At 39.8% G+C, this 25,082-nt stretch overlaps 1 protein-coding gene across 3 annotated transcripts; it reads left to right on the top strand.

Moving 5' to 3' along the window:
* The first annotated feature begins 1,997 nt into the window (after positions 1-1,997).
* ankrd34bb (ankyrin repeat domain 34Bb) lies at positions 1,998-24,644 on the top strand. Of its 3 annotated transcripts, none has more exons than XM_044195613.1 (4): positions 1,998-2,513; positions 8,873-9,012; positions 20,896-21,145; positions 21,268-24,644. In XM_044195613.1, the coding sequence occupies exons 3-4, from the start codon at positions 20,943-20,945 to the stop codon at positions 22,763-22,765; spliced, it is 1,701 nt and encodes a 566-aa protein (XP_044051548.1). In that variant the 5' UTR covers positions 1,998-2,513; positions 8,873-9,012; positions 20,896-20,942; the 3' UTR covers positions 22,766-24,644. The 3 variants fall into 3 exon arrangements, with proteins under 3 accessions (XP_044051548.1, XP_044051549.1, XP_044051550.1); XM_044195614.1 differs by lacking the exon at positions 1,998-2,513 and adding an exon at positions 3,452-3,549; XM_044195615.1 differs by lacking the exons at positions 1,998-2,513; positions 8,873-9,012 and adding exons at positions 12,506-12,781; positions 12,881-13,037.
* The last annotated feature ends 438 nt before the right edge of the window (positions 24,645-25,082 follow it).

Here is a 25,082-nt window from a genome sequence, read left to right as displayed (position 1 = left end):
AGTGGTATGAAAATGAAAAATTCAGCAGTAAAACTGAAAAAAATGGACAGCTAAAGATTAATAATGATCAGGAAAAGAAAAATTGAGAATTTTGTAATAAAATGTTTTACAGTTTTATTCTAAGTTTTCTTTGTGCTATGGGGGGTCAAATTATTTTATTTCACTTTCAATAAACGTTTCGTGATTCTTGGGAGATTTTGTTCAATTATTATGAAACAAATCTAATCCCATAAAATGTTAAGATGTCTTTGTTGAACATTCTTTGAATTAACCCTTACTGCAAGCTGTTGCAGTTGTTTAATTAATTCAATTTATTTATTTTCTTTGAGTCACACTGTTTTCACTGTTTGTTAAAATGACCAGTGGTGGAAGAAGTACTCAGATCCTTTACTTAAGTAAAAGTATCAATACCACACTGTAAAAATACTTCAGTAAAAGTCCTGCATTCAAAACTGTACTTATGTAAAAGTATTAATTTAAGTTTTTCTAATTTAACTTGTTATAGTATGGATGAAATAAGCTGCTTTTGAACTAGGCTCAGAACAGGATGTAATCTTTAAATGCAAACGTGATGATAGGCTAGACAAGCGGCCCCCGCCAGCCAATCAGAAGAAAGTTGAGTCCTCGCCTCCCAAGTCTCAAAAGTCAACTTGCCGAGCGAGCCAGTGTTGAGCACTTGTGAGAGCGTAAGGAGGGTTGAATGAGCACTTGTTACAGCCCCTTGGTCGTGCGACCACATTTGTGCACATGGAGCAGAAAGGCTCCCTTGCGATGATGGTTTTTCCGCTCGTGGATACTGTTATGTGCGCTTCTATCACGTGCACACGCCTGGTGTATATGCGTGTGGGATTTAAGACTAATTAAACGCCATTCTTCTGGTCTGTCACATGGACTGTATATAAAGATGAATGACGCGTCTCCACTTCCTCCCACTGTACAAAAATGAGGCCAAAATATCCCGGATACGGAACTCTTTTACTGGCCCACACACCCCCGTATTGGATATCAGTTATTGATTGGATGCTGTAGCTGATTGGACTAATCTGATAGGACTAATCTGATACATCACAACATCACTGGAGTTTCAGACAGATAACAGATTAAACTCAAGTGTATCACTCCCTCGTTTTATATTTTATTTGTTTTCTGATTCACCATCTAGTTAAAAATCTGTTAAGTGTAGGTCTGAACAACAAAAGGACCACAAACAACTTTCTTCATTTATTATAAAGATTTTTCTTTTCATGTTATTTATTTCCCCCATTAACTTTTATTATGGATACAATTAACGTCAGCAAGAAACACTGGCATGCGATGCCAGTGAGCATCAGCGACAAAATCTGTTTGATTCCGTAGTTTTCTATTGGAGTGTCCTAACTGGCCGTGAGCGAGTACTCACCCATCATTTACTCCACTGGTTAACGTCTCCAGTCTGATCTCGAGCGCACAGCTGATAGGTACGTAGTTTGTTTACATGATAACAGTCCTGCATATTTAACAGATTCAGTGTGGACAGAGAGCGTTCGCTGTTACTCGATGTGACGCGATAGTCGGACGCTCGCATTCAGTTAGGACACGGTTACATAATTTTAATTTTCCCTGAACAAAAATGTTCAAAATACACCATAATCATATTCTGGGTTATACAATAATAAATTCACAACCAGAATATCAATAAATACAGATGCAAATAATGAAAAAATAATATAAAGGCATTCTGCCAGTAGAAATGATTCCTGACCTGATATTACAAAATTTGGTTTTGATCCGATACCAAGTAATACAGGGCCAGAATCATTAGATATCAATACTGATACCAATACTTTTTATTATTAAAAGGGGCATATGTACTTTAATGTAGGGGAGAGTAGTGTGTCATGATTTGTTAGTTTATCCAATCAATAGGCTAAATCTGAATACATTTTCATGACCACTAAATCATTTGCCAGAGGTTAGCAATCATAAGGTTAACTGAGAGATAGAATTTCTACCTGCCACCTGTGAGACCCAGGTTCGATACACACATCGCAGTTAGAAACGTGTTGATTCACAGCTGTGCAATAGCTCCAAACGATGCGCCTCTTTCGTTCAGCCATCACTGCAATTATGTGTCAGATTAAACTAGTCAGGGCGCACTGCACCTGCGCGACGCATATGTTGTTTGAGTGCACACAACACGACAGCAGAGGAGAAGCAAAGAGTACATGCACTAAAATGTGTTCATGACAACAGAGCGTTGGTTGCACAGACAGTTCTACACTTTGATGAAATACAAAAGGAAAAACTGATCCCTTTTTAGTATCGATATTTTGGTATCGATCCGCTCACCCCTAATCCCCGGTGGGAGGGACTAAGACGCAAGGAAAAGACGCAATTGAGGGAAACGTGGATGCAATTAAGAGACTTGGGATGCACCCTGAGTCTGCATCGATACAGGTTTACAAACTACACTCTTCTCAAGTGCAGCACCTCTTTTGTGCCTGGTATGCAGGAAACGCCACATGCCTACAAATGTGAGTTCCATGCAGTTATTTCCAAAGGATAATGGCATATTTCAAACTGACTATTTTCGTGCACACATGACATAATTAGAGTTTACATTGTATTTTGAAACGAAATTGCCATTGTGTACCCAAGAAAACGATAGACTACACTGTTGATTTGATTTATTCTTTATTTGGATCCCCATTAGCTTCCATAAAGTGGTTACTAGTCTTCCTGGGATACACACGAAAACAATAAAAATGACAACAATTTAAAATCACACAGTATCAATAAGACAAGAAACAATATAAGCCAAATATTCAATATAAGTGAAATGAATCTGCACATGAAACAATAAGTAGCACAAACACATGGCACCAAAAAATAAATAATAATGAACATTAAGGTTACAAAACAGCAATAACAAAATAAAATCTATGTGAGATTCATCAATTTTTGTTGTAGTGACTTTTTGAAAGCAAATCTGTCTGGTGTTGGTGGGTAGCATATTCCAGGCAGAAGAAGCCCTATAAGAACAGTCATCATACTGACTTGTCATATACCGATGACAAAAAACAGTATATACTAGTAAAAAAATGTGGTGTATTATTCCAGATGGAGTTTGCATGAATAACAGAATTATTTAACTTTATTGCCTGTGTTGTGCAATTTCAGGGTGTAGAAAAGTTGTGCTACCGTGAGTTCCCTTGGCCCTGAGACCACGTTTCCAGTTTATATTGTTTATTTATTTCTTTTTCTTCACATACAAGCTTTCCATCAGCATCCACCATTCCTCCAACCACCTCTACTTTTCCCTCCTTGTGTCCAGCATGCTACTGTATTTAGGGAGAGCATAATTAGTTAACCGGGTTCAGCTGTGCCAATTACCTCTCTCTGATGCTGCTCACCTGAACCATTCCATCACCTCTCCCTCTGCAGCTGACAGCCACCCATACCCACCTCCACACAGGGACTGTGGAAAAAAAACAAGGGTTTAATCAGGTTAAGAATGGCAAACAAAAAAATGTACAACAAAAAAAGAAATGCGGCCAAAGAAGAGTGGGAGTGAGTTTTTATTTATTCAATTAATCATTTTTACTTTCACAAGCTTACTATGCCATGAATGTAATGAGTGTACCATGCCATTGCCCATACACTTAGGCTAAATCTTTGTCAGTGCTGTGTATAAGATTATCTTTTAGATTTCAGAATCAGCTTTATTGGCCAGATATGTGTACACATACAAGGAATTTGACTCCGGTTTTTCATTGCTCTCAATGTACACACACACAAAAACAGACATAAATACAGCTTAAAAACAAGGACAACAAGCTCAACAAGGTAAATAAACATTAAACTACTATGTAGCTGTAAGACTATTAGTGCAATGATGCAGATTTAATTACAATATCTGAAAAATGTTGTTGAATGCTGATGAATGTTCCTGTTTCCGTCAGAGAAAGGCTAGGGCGTCCCAAAGCGTGCCCCCTCCCCCTTAATTAAGAGACCCTCCACAGCCATGAGTGTGACTCCACACAGAGTGCAACAGTCATGGAGTGGAAGGGTGTAGGGGCCGGATTGGAATTGGTCTACAGTCTATGTTCTGGCATCACGACAAGAAACAGCGGTTTCCAAGCCAAGCAATCGGCCCCCTTCCAAACAGGCATGTTCTGTTTCGTGATTACAAAGCGATCGATCAAATGAGTGTCGCGAGGTACTAATGATTAGCCAGTCAGCGACGGGACTAATGCCGTTGTCAAGCTGTGCAAACTATTAAGAGCTGCAGTAGAGTCTGAACAATGGACAACTCTCTCAGACCTTACTTCCTCTATCCATTAAAATAAATAAATAAACACAGATAATCTATCATTAATTCTTTTCCATATATGACTCCATCAAACTCAGGTATGTACACTCGTATTCCTACACATCCACTCCCTGGATCGTTAGATCTAAAAGTAAATATTGGCATATAGTTCACATCTTCACATAATCTTGAACCAAATATCCAATGTTATCAACATTCCTTTCAAGCCATTCTTTCTTCTGCTCCACAGGTTGTCCACATTGGGCACTGGAAATATCCATGGACATTACCCCACATAGTACTTGGCCCATAATCTAACCTATTTAAACCATATTCTTCTGCTACTGTATTAATATTCCAACCAAATCCTTTACCTTTTCATTGTTGTGAATATTCCCAACAATCACACAGCACCTTTTGTTGCAGGTTGTTCCTCTCCAGATCTCTTTAACATAAGCCAACATTCCAGTGACAACTTTGAATGTCTTAAATATAATGGTAATTCGTCAGCTTCTACCAGTAGTGCATTAGTATGGGTTGTTTTAACAGCACTAATACTGAGTTTTAGAGCTCTGAACTGTGTTCCGTCTAGTTTTTCCAAAACACTCTTGGCTGCTGCTCCATATACCATACACCCATGATCGTATTAAAGCCCTACATTTTGTCCTCCATATACATTTCTCATCAAACCATAATCTTAAATATTTTAACTCTGTTACCCTTTCCCTACTTTGACCATACAATTTATCTTAATTAATTATAATTAATCTAGCCTTCTCTTCCTGGTAAAGAACATGTAGCACGACTTTGTAATTGACATCTTAAATCCCCAGTCATATGACCGTCTTTCAACCTTCAATATAGCACTCTGAATGTTATTAGTCACATGTCTAATGTTTTTCCCACTTTTTCATATAGCCCCATCATCTGCGTAAGCGATGTCTCAATATCTCTACTAACATTCATAAACATATCATTTATCAATAGGGCTAATAGCACTACCTTGAGGAATACCATTTACAATATCAAAATCATCTGAAACAGCATCTCCAACTTTAACACAGAATGTCCAATTAGACAGGAACTCTAAAATCCAGTTGTATAGCCTTCTGCCAATACCCATTTTATGCATTTTAATCAGTAGTCCTTCTCTCCACATTGTGTAATAAGCTTTCTCAATATCAAAATGCACTATAGCCATGACCTGTTTCATACTAACTGCTTTTTTGCCTCAGTACTAACTTTCACTAAAGCATCTACAGTAGATCTTCCTTCACGAAATCCAATTTGATATGTGCTTAGTCTTTGTTCTAAATAGTATAACAATCTACGAACAATTATCTTTTTCCAGTGAGGTGATAACATCATAACTCAAATATCCCATTCTTACTCACATGGGCATAACATTTTCAAACTCAAGGACTACTGACAGGCTATCAGTTTTCACACCCTTTCTTTGCGTTTATAGTCTTGTTGCTTTCACCACCATTTCTCCTATCACTTCTTGGATTATCTCATCCATCGTCATTGCTAAAGGTACATCATAAATAACACCTCTAAGCTTTGCTGCATTCACTGGGATATGGTAAATGGACTGTACTTATATAGCACCTTTCTAGTCTTTCTGACTACTCAAAGCGCTTCATATCAGCACTGATCCTTTCTCCATTCAGTGTTTCCGCTCTGAGACACGTATGCAGTTGATCTTTGGCAAAACTCAAAACCAGATTTAAAAGTGGTCTAAGCTAGAAAAAATCGAAATCTAACTATAAAGGAAGGAATCTCTGTCTGTCTGTCCTTAAATTTTGTCGACAACCGTTCATCCGATCGACTTCACCCTTGGTGGGTGTATGAGGACCCAAGGAAGTGCAGTGTTGAGTGTGAAGTAGTTTGGATGAGTGGTTCTCAAAAAAGCTGAGAAACATTGCCCTGCAGAGCCAGAGAGCCGCTACAGTTCTAGATGCAGCAGTTCCAGACCCACAGTTTAAGATCCATGCATGCGCAAGTTTAAACGACAGTCGGTGACTACGTTGTACCCAGAGCCATCTCTCTGAACAGCGCTGGTTACGAGGTGTCAGCTAACTTTAAAGAGTTTTAATGTTAACATTTTGATAGCCCTATGCAGTGGATAACTTAATTTTATTAATGTTAGCTAGCTACCTTCAATGAATAATGTCAGCCTATCCTTGGTAATGCCCTGGGAACTAGCTATAACTTGGGGTAGCTGGCTAGCTTCAGCGTGAATTCATGGATTTTATCAACACTAATGCAGTAAACATTTTATTCATTCACTGTTATGACTACATGAAAAACTTCTTAGAGTTAGATTTCAATGGCAGGGCTTTTCTTTCAGCATCTCCCACAAATGCTGATAACCTTAGTCTATAATAAAACAAATGCATATTTTGACATTTTTAATACATAAAACGATTGTACATTTTGCTTTTCATGTGTGCAGTACCAGAGGCCAAGCAATCGGCCCCTTCCAAACAGGCATGTTCTGACTCTGTATATCTGTCCTATGATTTTCTCGACAACAGTTCATCCAGTTGACTTCACACTTGGCGGGTGTATTGCTGAGGACCCAAAGAAGTGCAGTGTCTAGTGTGAAGTTATTTGGATGAGCGTAGGGGTGTGCCATATCATATAGTTCACGATAATTTTTAATATAATAAAAAAATGATATCGTGATAATGGAGATATCATTCATTTGTGATTTTTTTTTTTTTTTTAAATTTAACTTTCAATAGGAGACTGCATGCTCTTCTGTATTACAAAATCCCAAGAGCATTGAACGCAGCATCCCAGCCACTAGTGGCCAGTCTGACCTGTGACCCGGATGTCACCAGGTAAATAAAAGGTTTTCAATGGCCATTGTTCACGCTCTTTCTCCTGGAATCTGTCACTGCAGCAGACAACCATGGCTGTCTCCCTCTCAGTGTAGCCTGCTCTCCAGCAAACACCCGACTGAACTCTTTCCTCCTAGCTTTGCCTCTAGCACGCAGCAGACGATAGTCTGCTACCACCGGCGTGTAATCTGCTTGGAGCAGAAACACGCAGCAGAACCGAAGTCTTTGATCTCACTTTGTGCAACAAAGTTTAGCACAAACGCCTGCCACACACAAAGCCTGCCAGCTAACTTCACTTGCTAACAGGAGCACGAAGCAAGTTAACGCCAAGCTGTTAACTCTGTAAGGACAACAACAGGTAAAGCGACCGGCTTCCTCCGATCTCTACAAGCGGTCACTGCACAGCAGAAGACGCTTCCACAGCGGAACCACAAGTCTTCCCAGCTTGGCTCGTCTACAATAGACTGACTGGCAGTTAACACAGCAGCATGTTCAAGGCAACCTGTTTTCCTTCCTTGGACTGGTAATGTAACTTAACTGGGCATTATTTATATATATATATATATATATATATATATATATATATATATATATATATATATCTTCCATAGCTTAACAGTGTACTAGTCTAAGCACAGGACTGTTTAGTTAATGATGTACTAATGTGTTTTTCTGGGGTTTTGTTGTTGTGACGTGTTTATCTGTTACTATGTGGCTACCAAATTAACCTAATGGTGTTAGTTATGTTATGCTCTTCACAGACAGTCTTTGCATGCTAACTAACTCCTTTTAACTTGGCACCATTATCATAAGCAGACCACACACACCTCTAATTTGATTTAAACACAATCAAAGACTCAATCAACTAATTGGCTATCATTTCTCCCCCTTAACGATTGTAAATTCCACTGTGGAGAAGTTTCACAGTGGGGGAAAAAAAAGGGGAGCGACTTCAGTAGTGTGAAAGTAGTTTGGTTACAAAAGATCTTATGTACAACAAACCACGGTAATATGTAAGAAGTGCGACAAGACTGTAAAAACAAAAGGGGCAAATACAAGAAACTTATTTTACCACCTCAAGCAGAAGCACCTGTTTGAGTACAAGGAGATTGAGCCAAAAATCCTGCTAGGAGAGCTCAACAGCTGATTGTGAGTTCTAATCCAAAAATAGTTTTTTGGATTTTGTCATTTCGTCAAGACTATCATTATTGCAGAAATACCCTGAAATATTGTGATATTATTTTAGGGCCATATAACCCACCCCTAGAGAAGCAGTTCTCAAGAAAGCTGCAAGCAGCAATACCAGAGGCTAAGCAATCGGCCTGTTCCAAACCGGCACGTTTTGAACAAGCACTGCACTAGTCCTTCTCAATCAACCATACATTCAAGTGCCTTATTTTCTCAGCCTTTCTCCATCATTGACTTCTGAATATGGTAATCTGTCCATGAAATGACTGAAGCTCTCTGTTGTGCAATCTTCACCACAATAAATCTGTCTGCAGCCTTGACCTTTCCGGTGACGTCGGGTTTGTCATTCAACACATCAACAGTCTGAATACCTGAAAGTGAAAAGAAATGAGTCTTACCTGCGCAAATACTTTACCAAAGATCAGTGGTTGCTCACAATAGGATGTGCTGTTATTGGCTGTGTGCTTCCTGCTTTTCAGTTGCGATAGGCTAGTCTTTCACTCTCATGTGACGTATATTAGTCTTCTCTCACTCCTTTCATCAGTCACTCCCCTGCACGGATGTCTGCTCTTCCTACTGGTTTCTCCTCAGCCTGTACATTGACAGTGACCTCAAGTGACCTTATCAACCGGAGGGGACCTGCAGTTTGAACAGCTTTTACAATAAAGAATGAGACACATTCAGGTAAGTTTGTACACATACCAACAATAACTTGTAGTGTAGAAATTAAGAATGTTGTGCTTTTAAAAACGATTTGTTACAGTTTGTTGCAGCATTGTATGTGCCATAGATTTTCCATAATAGTCCCTAAATTGTTATGGTAAGAATTATTTTCTTATAGAAATATTCATATTTAAAGAAAGCAGATACATCAGCACACTCAAGTGGGGATGATACAATTCATCTAGAACTACTATATGTTACTTGTTACAGTATATCTTCATCTTTATCTACATTTACAGTATTTATGCCAAACAGGAGTTATCATTCTGTTTTTTTTTTTGTGTGTGAACATGTAAGAGACAACATTGTATATAAATGACACAGAGATATATGATATTATTTGTTTTATCTAATACAGTAAGTGGACATTGTTTAGAATATGTATGATAAAATTTGTCCTTGCATGGTTATTTCTATGCTGTTCAGAGAAACATTTGTCTTTCCTATCAAGTCGTATTTTGAACTGTGCTGCTGTGATGAATTGACTTCATATTCCAGTGCTACCTGTGACTAAATGGGTTTCTAATGTTAGGCATTGCATATAGCCTTCCACTTGACTACATATATAAGTAGCTGTTACAAGTGCATGCATCTAAAGTACCAGGTTGTCATAATAATATCTCGGTCTCTACTTGGGACCATGGAATGGAGAAAATGTCTGGCCTTTACATGTGGAGTGATAAAATGTTAAGGAATGACATTTCCTCTGCTTCCTCTCTCATTAGCTATTCTGTCTGTGTTGGTGTTGGTTGAAGGCCAGGCATGACCCCTCAAAGAAGAGTAGATGGGGGTTTGAATGTCACCCTGCAGAAAGGCTGCTAACAGAGTTTAAAACCTCCTGCTCTTCACACACACAGTCCTCCCAAATTAACCGTTACAGCTTTGTACAAATGATTAAAAAAAGTACTCCAGTGATTTAGTATTGCACATCCATAAAGTTAGTTGACTTACAAGAGACAGATTAAAAAAGAATGGTCCAAATCTGTTCAGCAGAGGTAGAGATATTTTCAGTTGCTAGTATAGGTCGAGCTCCAAAAATGCTTGGTCCCTACGTTTTCCTACATACAATTTACATTTTATGGTACTTCATACTTCTACTCCACTACATTTCAGAGGAAAATATTGTACTTTTTACTACACCACTTTATAGTTATTGGTTACTCTGCAGATTATGTTTTTACACACAAAAACAATTAACAACTTCTAAAATATGATGCAATGTTATAGATTAAATCAGTTATAGGTTAAAACAGTAAAATGTTGCTTACATGTTACTGCATTAATAATATTAATCCAATAATATAATATCTACATGTATGATATTATAAAACAAGCCTTTATGCATAATTTGTACTTTTACTTTTGATACTTTAAAGCTGCACCAATCAATTTATTATTTTATTAAACACTGAATCAGATGACTGTGTGATGTGAAAGGGGTCACTCATGTGACAAACCTACAGAGAACTCTGCAGTTCCCCTAAACTCCATGGCGCTTTTAGCCTCTCTGTTAGGTCATTGCGTTGTTTTTTACAGCCCAGAAACTCTGCTCTCATCAACCTTGTTTCTGGCTGCAGCATTTGAATATTATTTTTGAAAATTACTTGGAAGTAAAATAGCAGGACTTATAAAAATTTTTGATTGATGTTTGAATTCTCTTTACCATAGCTTCAGTGCAAGTCATCTTGTGTCGTAGCTTGCCGTCTTTCAGGACTTGCATGAAAGCACAGACAACAAATGTATCAATATGTAATCAGGGTATTGTGAATGAAAGTGAAACTGGAACCTTTCGTGGTCACTGGGCCCCATATCTGTCATTGGGCCATCATTGGCTGATATTGTGTTGTCTGATCTTGGCATGTGACTTGGCATAAAATACATTGGTCTCTTGTTATGCTAGACTACAGTCAAATCATGAACTGAAGTACAGGTAGATGTCACAGTGTGTACACTGAAAAGTACATTACAAGACTTTCACTTCTTTATATAATTTGGTCTCAGCTGTATTTACATACATGCTTTACACCCTACTGATACACACACACCTACACAGTTAAAATAAGTCATCGGTCACAGCTTCACAGACTTGGATGAGAGAAACACAAGGCCACAAACACAATAAGCTGCAGAAATGAAATCAGGCATTCCAGGAGATGATGTTCTTATGTCTGAAGCTGGAAGGAGGAAGCAAAAGCAATTCGTTGATTTTCAGATTTTTGAAAATGCATTTCTCTTTCTTCCCAGGCTGCCATCGGTTTGGATTCATTTCAGTGTGCTATGAACTCTGAGACGTTAACAATATATCTATGTCGTGAGTGCGCTACAGTCACCTACTTTAGTAATCTAATGTTGTTGCTATGGATACCTTCCATCTTTTTTCTAATCTGCTTACCCTGGTCAGGGTCATGCACTGGATGAGAGGCGAAGTAGTCGACAAACCAGTCACACTCCTTACAGGTTTCACTAACAGGCCTACTTCAGTCTACTTATAGCTCTTTTCCACTATGGAAATTTAACGACCTGTAACCTGGAGCTTTTCATAACCTGAACTTTATAATAAATATAGCTGCAAGTAGCAATTTGCGGGTTCAGACCCTTTCTGTTGAGCAGGTTTTCGCTCAACAGAAGGAAGCAGCGCAATCAGCCGAAACTAAAGCCGCAAGCAGCAACAAGTGGGTTTCAGACTTCACAAAGCCGTGCAAAGTCACTTCAGCTACTTTAATTCTGTTTTATAGTCTGTTATTCCACGCCCATGTTTGCATTTTTAGCGCCCCCGTGTGGTCGATTTAAATGAAACTTTCAGGGTATGTTTCAGGTACATAGATGGACATATCTTGTAAGTTTTGTGAGGCTGGAACAAACAATTTATGATTTATAGTCTTATTTGTGTTATGCCACGCCCAGTTTTTGCATTTGTAGTGCCCCCTAGCGGTCGATTTGAATGAAACTTTCAGGGTATGTTTCAGGTACTTCCATGGACATATCCTGTAAGTTTTATGATGATTGGCCAAACGGTTGTTGACTTTAATCTATTTATGTGCTGATTCACTGCCCTTTTGAAGTTCATTGGTCTTGAAAACTAAATGAGATTTCAACAAGCTTTATACAACTTGTGATAAGCTTCAAACTTCAAAATAGGCGGACTTTAGTGGTCCAAGAGGCTTTTTTGTAGAGCACATTGAGATGGACTTAACTACAGCGCCACCATGTGGCCGATTGGGCTCATATTTCTGTGGAAGCACTTGCACATCATTTCCAGTTATTGGGCCAAGTTTCGTGTTTGTAGCTCATTCCAGCTCACAGGAATTTGAGCTGAAGCGGCAGACAACATGATGATGATGATGATGATGATGATAATAATAATAATAATAATAATGATAATGATAATGATAATGATAATGATAATAATAATAATAATAATTAATAATTAAAGCTGCAAGCAGTGTTGAACGCCTCCATGCATGCCTCGGGGGGAGCAACAGCTGCAGTCTTGTGACTGGAGGTCGGCTGACACCGCTCTGAATGTTTACGACCCTTAAGCACTGTGCGAAGGAGTTAAATATCACTTCCTGCGTCTACTATGTGGTGGTGGAGAACTAATCATACATGATGTTCAAACATGGACGTCCTGAAGGAGAAAATGAAGTGGACACTCAGCGAATGTCCTCTTCAAAGCCACTTCACAAGTGACATTCTTCAGGCGTTTCCAGCTTTCCAGTATATCAGCATTGTGAGTTCAAACACTGCATGGAGTTAATGTACAAAAGTTTCTTTTAATAGGTTACTCTTCCAGACAACTTTGTAATGTATGGAAATAATCTTCTTTTAGATTTTCTCTGAAATTCATCACATCTATAAAGTTTATGTGGACAAGAGGTTGCTGGAAGGCTTTGGAGAAGCAGCAGACAAAATTGTCAGGAGGAGCCTGGGCGAGGAGATTTTAGTCCAGAGGGCACTCGGCCAGGAATGTGAGGAGACACACAAAGGTATTTATAACTTTATTTGAGGTCCTTCAAATAAATTTTGCCATCATTGCTATAAAAACTGATCCAAGGCGGTGTGTTCAGTACAGAATCCACAGGACGTTCGGTTGCAGAATAACAATCTCTTTATTTCCTCCGTTTTCATCAAAAACCAAACACAACATTGACTTCCTATCTTTAAACCTGAGCCCTTGATAGTTGCACAGTGACATCCAATGTACACAAAGGAAATAATTACATTCTGGTTATTTCAACAACGTATTTGGCTCTTACAGACATTATATAATGTGTATTGTATTTATTCCTGTGTAATATTTTGTATTTATTGAGTTTCCTATTTATTTATTTATTTTTGCAAATTATAAATGCTCAACCCTCAAAATCATTATGATTGAACTTTTCAAAAGTCTGATATATGTAAATAAAACCTTGCTTAAAGACAGCTGCTGTTTCATCGTCATTTATTTTATATATTTATTTATATAATATTATTTGTTTATTATTTTAATTACTACAGCAGAACTTGTAAAGGTTCCTCACAGAACTTCAAAAGGTTCCTCAGGTTGAGGAACCTTCAAGAAAAGGTTCTTAGAAGAACCCATTCTTAGGGTTCTAAGAATGGGTTCTTCTAAGAACCTTTTCTTGAAGGTTCCTCAAAGCACCTTAAGAGGTTCCTCCACAGTTTCAAATTGAAGAACCTCCAAAAGTTCTCAAGGATCTTGTGGTTTTAACAGTATACAGTGGTGTGAAAAAGTGTTTGCCCCCTTCCTGATTTCTTATTTTTTTTGCATATTTGTCACACTGGGCGAGCTAACGGTGTTAGACGGAGTTCCATGAGTGTAGTTTGATGTGCTTCTCGGAGACATGGTGCTCTATAAATAAAGTTTTATTATTATTATTATTTACTGATGGTAATAGGGAGGAGGTGAGGGCAATCCAGGCTGAAGTGGCTCTCAGGCTAACGACCCTCTCATGACTGATGACCCCCCCACCCCGCCTGTAACCTCTGCTGTGTGCCTGACTACTGACCAGATGAGAGGACAGCTGATGAAACTCCACTCAGACAAGGCTGCAGGCCCCGATGACATTTGCCCCGGGGTTCTAAAAGCATGTGCCCCCCCAGCTATGTGGAGTCTCTCAGCATGTCTTCAACCTGAACCTGAGTCTTCAAAGGGTCCCTATTCTGTGGAAGACATCTTGCTTCGTTCCTGTGCCGAAGACGCCGTGTCCCAGTTGCTCCACGGACTACAGACCGGTGGCACTGCCCTCCCATATAATGAAGACCCTGGAGAGACTGGTGCTGGAACAGCTGCGGCCCATGGTCAGACCCCTCCTGGACCCCCTTCAGTTCGCCTACCAGCCCCGACTGTGAGTTGAGGACGCCATCATCTTCCTGCTGAACCGTATCTACACCCACCTGGACAAGCCGGCAAGCACGGTGAGGATCATGTTTTTTGACTTCTCCAGTGCTTTTAACACCATCCGGCCAGCCCTGCTGAGTGAGAAGATGGCAGCGATGCAGGTGGATGCCCCCCTCGTGTCCTGGATTGTTGACTACCTGACTGGCAGACCACAGCATGTGCGTCTGCAGCACTGTGTGTCGGACAGCGTGGTCAGCAACACTGGGGCCCCTCAGGGGACTGTCCTCTATCCCTTCCTCTTCACCATATACACCACAGACTTCAGCTACCACACGGAGTCCTGCCACCTTCAGAAGTTTTCTGATGACTCTGCTGTGGTGGGATGTATCAGTGGTGGTGATAAGACTGAGGTGGGGAACTTTGTCTCATGGTGTGAGCAGAATCATCTGCAGCTCAATGCGACAAAGTCTAAGGAGCTGGTTGTAGACATACGAAGGGCCAAGGCACCAGTGACCCCGTATTCCATCCAGGGGGTCAGTGTGGACATTGTAGAGGACTACAAATACCTGGGAGTACACATGGACAATAAATTGGATTGGGCTAAGAACACTCAAACTCTTTACAGGAAGGGCCAGAGCTGCCTCTATTTTCTGAGGAGGCTGAGGTCCTTCGACATCTGCCGGACAATGCTGAGGATGTTTTGAGTCTGTGGTGGCCAGTGCTATCCTGTATGCTGTTGCATGCTGGGGCAGCAGGTTGAGGGTAGCGGACGCTAACAGACTCAACAACCTGATAAGTAAGGCCAGTGACATTGTGGGAGTGGAGCTGGACTCTCTGGCGGTGGTGTCAGAGAGGAGGATGTTGGCCAAACTACATGCCATCTTGGACAGTGTCTCCCACCCACTCCATGACATGCTTCCTACCTACCTACCTTCAGCAGAAGACTCATCCCCCCCCAAAATGCACCACAGAGCGCCACAGGAAGTCATTCCTGCCTGTGGCCATCAAACTCTTCAACTCCTCCCTCTAAGTGTTAGTCTATATGACCTTAAGTCAATAAACTGGACATTGGATCACTGCAATAACATCACTGCAATACTTGAAATAATTGTGCATTATTCTCAGTTTAATACTCTGGTGCAATATACTCTGTTTTCAGTTTAATTTATTGATATTTATTCATTACTGCTGTGCAATATTCACCGTCTCATAATAATCATAATAAGCTACACTTAACTTGACAGTACATGCACTACTACTTATTACTTATATTATTACATTGTATTATTATATCGTACATACTTATCATCAACCGGTAATCCACTCTGTACTTTACACTTATTTTAATTTTATACTTATACCCACTTGATACTTAATTTATCTTACCTGTATTATATGTGTATTATATTTTTTGCTTAGTACTTCTATTCCTGTGTGCACTGACATGATAGTAAGCAGCTGTAACAAGAGTTTCCCCTCGGGGATCAATAAAGTATTTCTGATTCTGATTAAATGTTTCAGATCATCAAACAAATTTAAATATTAGTCAAAGATAACCCAAGTTAACACAAAATGCAGTTTTTAAATGAAGGTTATTATTAAGGGAAAACAAAATCCAAACCTACATGGCCCTGTGTGAAAAAGTGATTGCCCCCTAAAACTAATAACTGGTTGGGCCACCTTTAGCAGCAACAACTGCAATCAAGCGTTTGCGATAACTTGCAATGAGTTCTTTACAGCGCTGTGGAGGAATTTTTGACCACTCATCTTTGCAGAATTGTTGTAATTCAGCCACATTGGAGGGTTTTTGAGCATGAACTGCCTTTTTAAGGTCATGCCACAGCATCTCAATAGGATTCAGGTCAGGACTTTGATTAGGCCACTCCAAAGTCTTCATTTTGTTCTTCTTCAGCCATTCAGAGGTGGACTTGCTGGTGTGTTTTGGATCATTGTCCTGCTGCAGAACCCAAGTTCGCTTCAGCTTGAGGTCAAGAACAGATGGCCGGACATTCTCCTTCAGGAGTTTTTGGTAGACAGCAGAATTCATGGTTCCATTTATCACATGGTTCCTTTTATCACAGCAAGTCTTCCAGGTCCTGAAGCAGCAAAACAGCCCCAGAAATTGAACTCAGGTGTGATAAACCAGTTATGTTTTAACAGGTGGGCACTGACTATTTCACACAAGGCCATGTAGGTTTGGATTTTGTTTTCCCTTAATAAGGACTTCATTTAAAAACTGCATTTGGTGTTTACTTGTGTTATCTTTGACTAATATTTAAATATGTTTGATGATCTGAAACAGTAAAGTGTGACAAACATGCAAAAAAATAAGAAATCAGGAAGGGGGCAAACACTTTTTCAAACCACTGTACATGCAGTAGCCATACAGCAGTTTTTCAGGACTTATAGATCAAAACGTCTTTGCCATATGTCATGGGTTCCACTAACAGTAGAAACTGAACACTTCCTAACTAACCTTTTTACTCCTGCTTTGAGCATCCCCTTCTTTTAAATATGAGCAAAACTATACATGTCTCTAAACTCATTTGGCTTTCACCTGCAACCTTTCAAAAAACATGTAGGCCTAGGCTACATAAAAAATTTGAAATATTTGATTGTAAACATAGCTACTGTGTGTGTGTGCATATGAACTCACAGAAGCTTAACAATCCCAATACATCACAACGGCCATTTCACCTGACTGGAATCACGTTTGAGGAACTGTGAATTGTTCAGTTTCACAGTTCTTGCATAACTGAGAATCCCTGATAAAGTAAGAACCTAAATGTTGGGTCAGAGTCATTACTTCTACTTCTAATGTTCATATTCCAGTGTGCCATAAATGTTTTCTTTCAATATATGATCCTCCCCTCTACTAGCCACTGACAAATTTCACCCCTCCATATCAGTTGCTGGACTGAAACTTGTGCATATCCCTGAGAAAGTGAGTGAAGGAAGTAAGCCACCTTCACAACCTCCATGTCCACTCAAGACTCAGGATTGCCATCTATAGCCCAGTACTAACTCATTTGTTCTGTATACATTGAGCATAGTATTTCAGACAAAATCCCTGCATAACATTGTTGACTACTCTGCCTGTCATGTACAGTGTACAGTATTCAGTATTCTTTAATATCGTAATGTCTTGTCTTGACCTGCAGTACTTGCTTTATATTTCTATGTTTATTGTTTTGGACCAAAATACCAAAGCAAATTCCTTGTATGTGTATGGCAATAAAGCTGATTCTGACACCCCTATTAGACAAGAATGAAATAACCCTGTTTCCTGTTGCCAGTACTTGGCACTATGACTAATTAAGCTAGGTTAGGCTTTTGAAAAAATCAAAAGGACTTTCAGATTCGTGGGAAATGTGTCACATATTTTATCACCTTCCATTACTACAAGGCGTTTGCTTTTATCTGTGACACAGTCATATTCAAAGTAATCCCAAATGGGACTCTGGTAAATGAGACTCTGGAAAATCTAAGATGGCTGACTTCCTGTTGGGTAAACTCTCTCAAAAGAAACTGAAATATGTTCTTTATGATGAGAGCAATGAACCCTGAAAATCTCATGAAGATCAAAGCAACTTTTTCCCAAACGTGGTGTGCGTTTGGGGGACCTATAGATCCCCCTGACCACACCTGAGCCCAATCACTGCAGAACTTTGCTTTGTGACGTGTGTGCAAACATTTTGTTTTCGAGCATCCTAAGCCCCTCAAGAATTCATTCAAAGGGGCAGAATAACAACAACAACAATGATAATAATAATAATAATAATAATAATGATAATAATAATAATGATAATAATAATAATGATAATAATAATAATAATTAATTATTATTATAATTATAATTATTATTGTTATTATTAATCTCTAGAAAAACAATAGGTTCCTTGCATTTTCATGCTCGGGCCCTAATGATGATCTCTAGAAATATAATAGGTTCTTGGCACTTTCGTGTTCGGGCCCAAATAATAAACTGGAATAAACATAAAAGGGTTTCAGCCCCTTCGGGGTTTCATGTAAATCGAATGATGATTGTCACGCAAGGCTTACTTTCAGTTGGTGGTGCAAGGATCACAACTCCTAATTGGCATGAAGATGTCCTCAGGCTGGGACTCTTATTAAACATGTCAAATTTCAGGCAGATTGGACAATGTACACTCAAGTTACAAAAACGTCCTGTTTCACGCCGAATGTGTCGCTACGACAACAGTGTTCAACGAAAACTTACAAGCTGCACAATACAGCATCATCAATGTCTTAAGGCTTTTCTGCCCAAATTTGAGGTAAATGTGGTCATCCTGCTTGGAGGAATATGTCAAAGCATAAAACATGTAATTTCCTCTTACCAGTAGGTGGCGCTATGAGTGAATATTGGCATGCAGATGTCTTCAGGGCAGGACTCTTATCATACATGTGAAGTTTGGAGCAGATTTGACCGTGTACACTGAAGTTACAGCAACTTCCTGTATCATGGCGCGACACTGACATTCCACGGCACACCACAGACACACCCTTCAATGAAAACTCACTTAGCACAATTTGTAATTGCCAAGGTCTTTAGATTGCACTGCGAAATTTTAAAGTCGATCCGATCAATTCTCTAGGAGGAGTTTGTTAAAGTGCACATTCAATTCAAAATGGCAGCCTTCCTTTTGGGTTTATGGTATGGCTCCATACTTTTTTGTATGTCTTGGAGTGATACATGTACCTCCCAAATTTTGTACATGTAGGTGAAACATAGGCCAGAGGCTGCTTTTTTTCAATTTTGTATGGAGCCATTTTGCCACAAAGAAATAAAACACAGGTATTCTGAAACTGAATAACATCTGCAAAACAGCTGTTACATTTCTTTCCCTTGAGAGTACCTGGAACTTTTATTTAGTACCATCTTCTGATCAATACCCAAATTTAGGTTCAGGAACTCGTTTATAGCTGAAACAAAAGCAGAACCTGGCTACACTTTAAGTTATGGGTCGTTAAGTTCCTGTAGTGGAAAAGGCTTATTAATGTGGACTTTTGCAGTCATTCTTTTAAACAGGGTACATATCATGCACAAAAAAACAGTAATCCACTCTAAGTGGACAAAATTCAGTGCTGTAGAATATACAGTAGGAGAGAAAGATAACTCAAGTACTTGCTATGTGCATGTTACCTTTTGTGTAAGAATTTTTAGGGGTTCAAGCCCAGAAGGGGCTCAAATTGCTGTGAGCTGGAATGTGCGAGAAACACGAAACTTGGCCAAATAACTGGAAATTATGTGCATATGGTTCCACTAAATGCGAGCCCAATCAGCCACATGGTGGCACTGTAATTAAGGCCCAAAAATGCTATTTTGAACAGGCCACGCCCCTCACACCATACGTCCAAATGATTGGAAATTTCTCACACAAGTCCAGCTCAATGTGCTCTACAAAAAAACCTCTTTGACCACTAAAGTCCGCCTAACTATATTTTCTGCCATTTTGAATTTTTTGACATCTCCTCCTAAACCGTAGGTCCGATTGCTACCAAATTTTCGGTGGATCATCATTGGACGAAGCTTATCAAACGTTGTATAAAGCTTGCTGATATCTTATTTCGTTTTAAAGACATGACCAATGAACTTAAAAAGGGGTGTGGCTCAGCACATAAATAGACCAAAGTCAATAACCGTAAACTTACAGGATATATCGACATAAGTACCTGAAACATACCCTGAAAAAGTTTCATTCAAGTCGACTGCTAGGGGGCGCTACAAATGCAAAAAAAAAAAAAAAAAAGGGCATGGCATAACATAAATCTGACTATAAATCAGGCATTGTATTTCCAATCATCACAAAACTTACAGGATATGTCCACATAAGAACCTGAAATATGCCCTGAAAGTTTCCATCAAATCGACTGCTAAGGGGCTCTACAAGTTAAAAAACAATGTGCGTGGCATAACACGAATCAGACTATGAATCAGAAATTGTTTGTTTTCTTTATTCGATTTGTGAAGATGCAAAAAAAAGGGGAGATTTCACTGCTTTTTTCACGTCAAGGCCACATTTGACCAGGTCCAGATCAAAAGCTTCTAACGGTCTGTGTTGGCTTGAACCCTGGAATTGCTGCTTGTGGCTATATTTTTTAAGATGATTTATTTGGCTTTTTTTTGGTTTAATTGGACAAATTGAGAGTCAAGAGGCAGACAGGGAACAGGGGAGAGAGAGGGGGCCGTGACATGCAACAAAGGTCAAACCGGCGACCAAGGACATTTGAAAAAAAAAAAAAGAATGTTTATATATGCAAGTATGTGAGAATCTCAGAGTGCAGACATGTATAACCACATGCAGAGAAGAATGGAAATGGGTTTGGAGGAGTCTGGAATCCAAAAGAAAAAACAAATGGGGTCTGCAGTTTATCTGAAGTTCTAGTGTGGTTTGAGGACCCACAGTTTAAAGCCACTAACAGCTGCCCACCTGATGGACTACACCTGAGAATTTAATATTCCTCTTCCTCTATTGCAGATACTTCATCAAAGACGCTGAAGGTGGATTAGAGGCAGCCAAGATCAATGGCTGAGTCAACAGAGGTTCGAACAGATGGCAATTCTCTGCTGAAGGCTGTATATTTGAGTCGTCTGCGTCTAACTCGACTGCTCTTGGAGGGAGGAGCCTACATAAACGAGAGTAATGAACATGGCGAGACACCACTTATGGTGGCCTGCAAGACACACCATACAGATTCACAGAGTGTACCCAAACACAAGATGGTTCGGTATGTTCTATCGGGATACATGTATGCTATTGATCCTTGAAAGCATGTGTTTTTATTTAGGATTACTAGCTTCCACTTCAGGATATTCCTGGTGTAAGAAATGTGATCTTTACTCCCAATAGGTATCTTCTGGAAAATGGTGCTGATCCAAACATCCAAGACAAGACAGGGAAAACAGCTCTGATGCATGCATGCCTTGAACAAGCTGGAGCTGAAATTCTGTCACTCCTGCTGAGTAGTGGAGCTGCTCCAACTCTGGAGGATCATGCAGGCTTATCAGCATTGGTTTATGCTGTCAATTCTGGCAACAGGGACGTCCTGCGGGTCCTCCTGGATGCCTGTAAAGCGAAGGGTAAGGAGGTTATCATCATCACCACCAACAAACTGCCATCTGGCCATCAGATGTCAAAACAGTACCTCAATGTCCCTCCACCTCCAGACCTTGTGGAGTGTTTGCATTACACCCCAACATCTTGTTGCATGTCTCCATATGAGGTCCAGCTACGAATTCCTCCACAGGGCTCCTCAGCAAGTGCTTCTCCCCAACCTGGTAGTCCCCTTCTTGGCCTCAGGGATCCCCAGTGTTTAGGCTCAGGGCCTGGCCTAGTCACATCTCAACCAAGTTCTCCAATCCAACATCCTAGTCCTTTATGTGTTCCTGGTGTGGATAAGCGAATTAATCTCCAGAAGCTACACTCCGAGCAGTGGTCTAAAAGTCCTTCCCTGCTGCTTCAACAGAGCCAGGCCTCCTCTCTGACAGAGGAGCCAGTGGAAATTACACCTGAGGAGTCATCATCCTTCAGAGTCAATGGCCTCGCCTTCCACAGAAGACCTCCAGTTGTTTCACGCCACCACAGCATTGATGTCAAAGACACAACAGGGCTTCTCAAAGCACTAGAGAACATGTCAGGAAATGAGCATAGGGGGGGAGATGGAAGAAGAGGCTTTGGTAGAAAAATGTCATATGACAGTGCTGCATGTTCACCGCATTCTGCTTCCCACCCAAACTTGCATCAAGACAGTCTCCCCTTTCCCCATGAATCCAGTCCTGTGGATGAAGATTCCTCTGACTGTCTCAGACAATTGAATGTTTCCAGTCTGCAAAATGTGGTCCGTCGGCGGAACATTGGTATTGACCACTATAATTCTGACTCTCAGTTACCACAGTTTGGCAAACAAGACAATAATTCCAAGAACGGTGGCAGAGCTGGAGTGGGACCAGAAAGGCACAAGCTGGTCAACAGCAGATCTTCCACTCTATCAGGATCCAGAGAGTCCATGGAGAGCTCTGTCCATAGACGAGGCACTGCCGGGCTGGAGCGAAGAGGCTCAGGGGCCCTTCTTCTGGATCACATTGCCCACACTCGCCCTGGATACCTACCTCCTCTGAATCCCCATGCTCCTATACCAGATATTGGGGTCAGCTCTAGCTTTTCCTACCCTTTGAGTGGAAGTAGCAAGACACTGAATGGTGTTCTTACAGGATCAAAGCCTATTCTACCCTGCGCTCCTGTTTTCCAGAGGGATCTAAAAGCCAAGAAGATGCTGTGGAGACGCCACTCAATGCAGAGTGAGCAGATAAAACAGCTGCTGGACTTCAAGGAAACTTTTGGCAACTAGAATAAAAAGTGCATATTATAATATTGGAGAAAATGCATGGGCTCTTACCAGTAGCATACATTGCTGTACTATTCATATACCATTGCTGATGCCAGCTCATGTACATTTTAAGGACTAAATACAGTTTAGCCTGAGCCTGCACTGATGTACTGTTTTTAGACTTCTCATGACAGAATTTCATATCATCATACCAGCCACAGGCACAGTTTGAGCTCTATGTAATGAAACATACAAAAAGTATAAATATAAAAAATACAAAATGTAACTTTAGTGTGAAACTTTGCATTACTTGAGAAAAAAAGAAGCCTTTATACACTCTAGCACTTTTCCAGAAGAGCTTGATTTGACCAAAGGAATCTTGACACAAAGTCCAACTTGTTTCCAAAGCTTTCAACATCTTGTTTCCTTCCTCAGTGGATGGAGTTGCTTAGATGTCATGGAGATGGGTGTGGAATTTTGGTCATATGATAACAGGTATATGGGGACGAGATGGTAACCCCTGTTTCACCAGATGGTCTCCGGCATTGGATGTGATCTTTCTCCTTGATCTTTCTCTGGCTGTCCAATTACTCCTGGTCGATGATCCCTTTCCAATCGATGCTGTGATTTTGGTCTAGTGTTCACAGTCAGTTGATATCTGTTTTTCAGTGTTCATTAAGTCTGTTGTCCAGGTTCCTTGCTATTTCACTGATGTAGTATTCCCCACAGCTTTCCTGTGATATCATGTTTTGTGTATACCTGCCTGGTGACTGCAGATGGAAAATAGCTAGTAGCTAAATGAGGAACAGAGCATCTCTTCTATTTGTCCAAGATTAATGGTTTTTGTATGTGATCCTGACAAACAAATGTAATAAAATAAACTAAAAACAGCCCAGCCATGTACAGGAGCCCCACTAAGATGCTTCTGGTGGTGCCGCTCAGACATGCTCTCTCTATCCTCCTCATTGCTAATAAGATGTACTGCTCCTCTGAGGGGGTCCTCACAACCGATCTTTTACATTGTCAGTGGAGGTTAGAGTTAAAATTAAGGTATTGGTCTGACTGACTGTGTGGGTTTTCTGTACACTGTGATCTTTATGCTCCTGTCAGTCTTCACAATCCCCTATATGACCACCTCTTATCACATGACCAAAATGTCATACTTACATCACATTCTAACAACTAAACAATCTCCCTGACAACTGAGCAACTCTGCTGAGTCTGCTGAGGAAGGCCATGAGATGGGGTTGAAAGATTTGGAAATGACAAGTGTGCTCTTGTGTTGAGAATTTTTTTTTTCGTCAAACTACTCTTTGCAAGGTCAGGAATGAACCTTCAAGTTGAAGTTACATGGGTGTTAAATTAAAAAATATTTTATGAGCCTATACCTTGAGGCATGTCATACAATTAGTGTTCAAGTGTTATGCTGAATACGTGGATTTCATCTAATGATTCAGACTTAATTCAACAGCACTTGTGTGTCTCTGTAAAGAAGAAACAAGACATTTGCCTTTCCAAAGCCAAAGGGGTTGGAGACTTGTTGCTTTGGAGACAAAGCTTCATCTTTGAGAATGATCTTGGATCAAAGAAAATACAGTGCAGAGTGAAATGCAGCTCAAGAAACATCCACTTACAATCTACTGGTTTAAAACCAATTTTGGACTAGAAAAGTGGTTTGTGTATATTGATCATTTTTGCAGCATTTTTAACAGTCAGTGTGTACTTAATTATAGTTTTATCAGTCACTTTTCATAATATATCAATGATCTAAATTTGGAGTGCACTGCATATCACTGTTGAAATAAATGGGTACAACATAAGCTGCAAATTGAAAGAACAGCCGCCCAGCTCTTAGATTTTTTCCAGTTAGCTCCCTGTGTTATAAGAGCTTTCCTTTTATCTAAATTGCCAATTAATAAATCTGTATCCTTAAAAAATCTAAAACATTCTCAGTGTTCTTCATTAACCTGTATTAGTATGTGCAAGTTGTAAGGAGACTGAACAGTTGAAGCAGTTTAACAGAAGTTTATGTATCAAATTTCTGCTCACCACTGAGATCCATCAGCCTCCAGACAAACTAATATTTACCTCTAGCTGTTTACACAAATGTGAGGACAAACACTTCCATCAGCTTCAAAAATGAAATGTGTCTACTACACTGTGTTGGGATTCACAATGTGCAATTAAGGTGCACCAAACTGTGTAGGTGCAATCTATTAGATTTGGCTATCAAGATTATCAAGGATAATCATAAATAACTGAATAAAGTCCTTGGGGGCGCCACTCTTCTTAAATAAGAGAAATGACAAACAATTGATTGAATCATGAAATACACTAA

The sequence above is a fragment of the Siniperca chuatsi genome, linkage group LG5 (genome assembly GCF_020085105.1).
Source record: "Siniperca chuatsi isolate FFG_IHB_CAS linkage group LG5, ASM2008510v1, whole genome shotgun sequence".
In the NCBI taxonomy this organism is placed as follows: domain Eukaryota; kingdom Metazoa; phylum Chordata; class Actinopteri; order Centrarchiformes; family Sinipercidae; genus Siniperca; species Siniperca chuatsi.
Note: the sequence above shows the minus strand (reverse complement) of the source record. Positions and strands in the feature narration are given on the sequence as shown.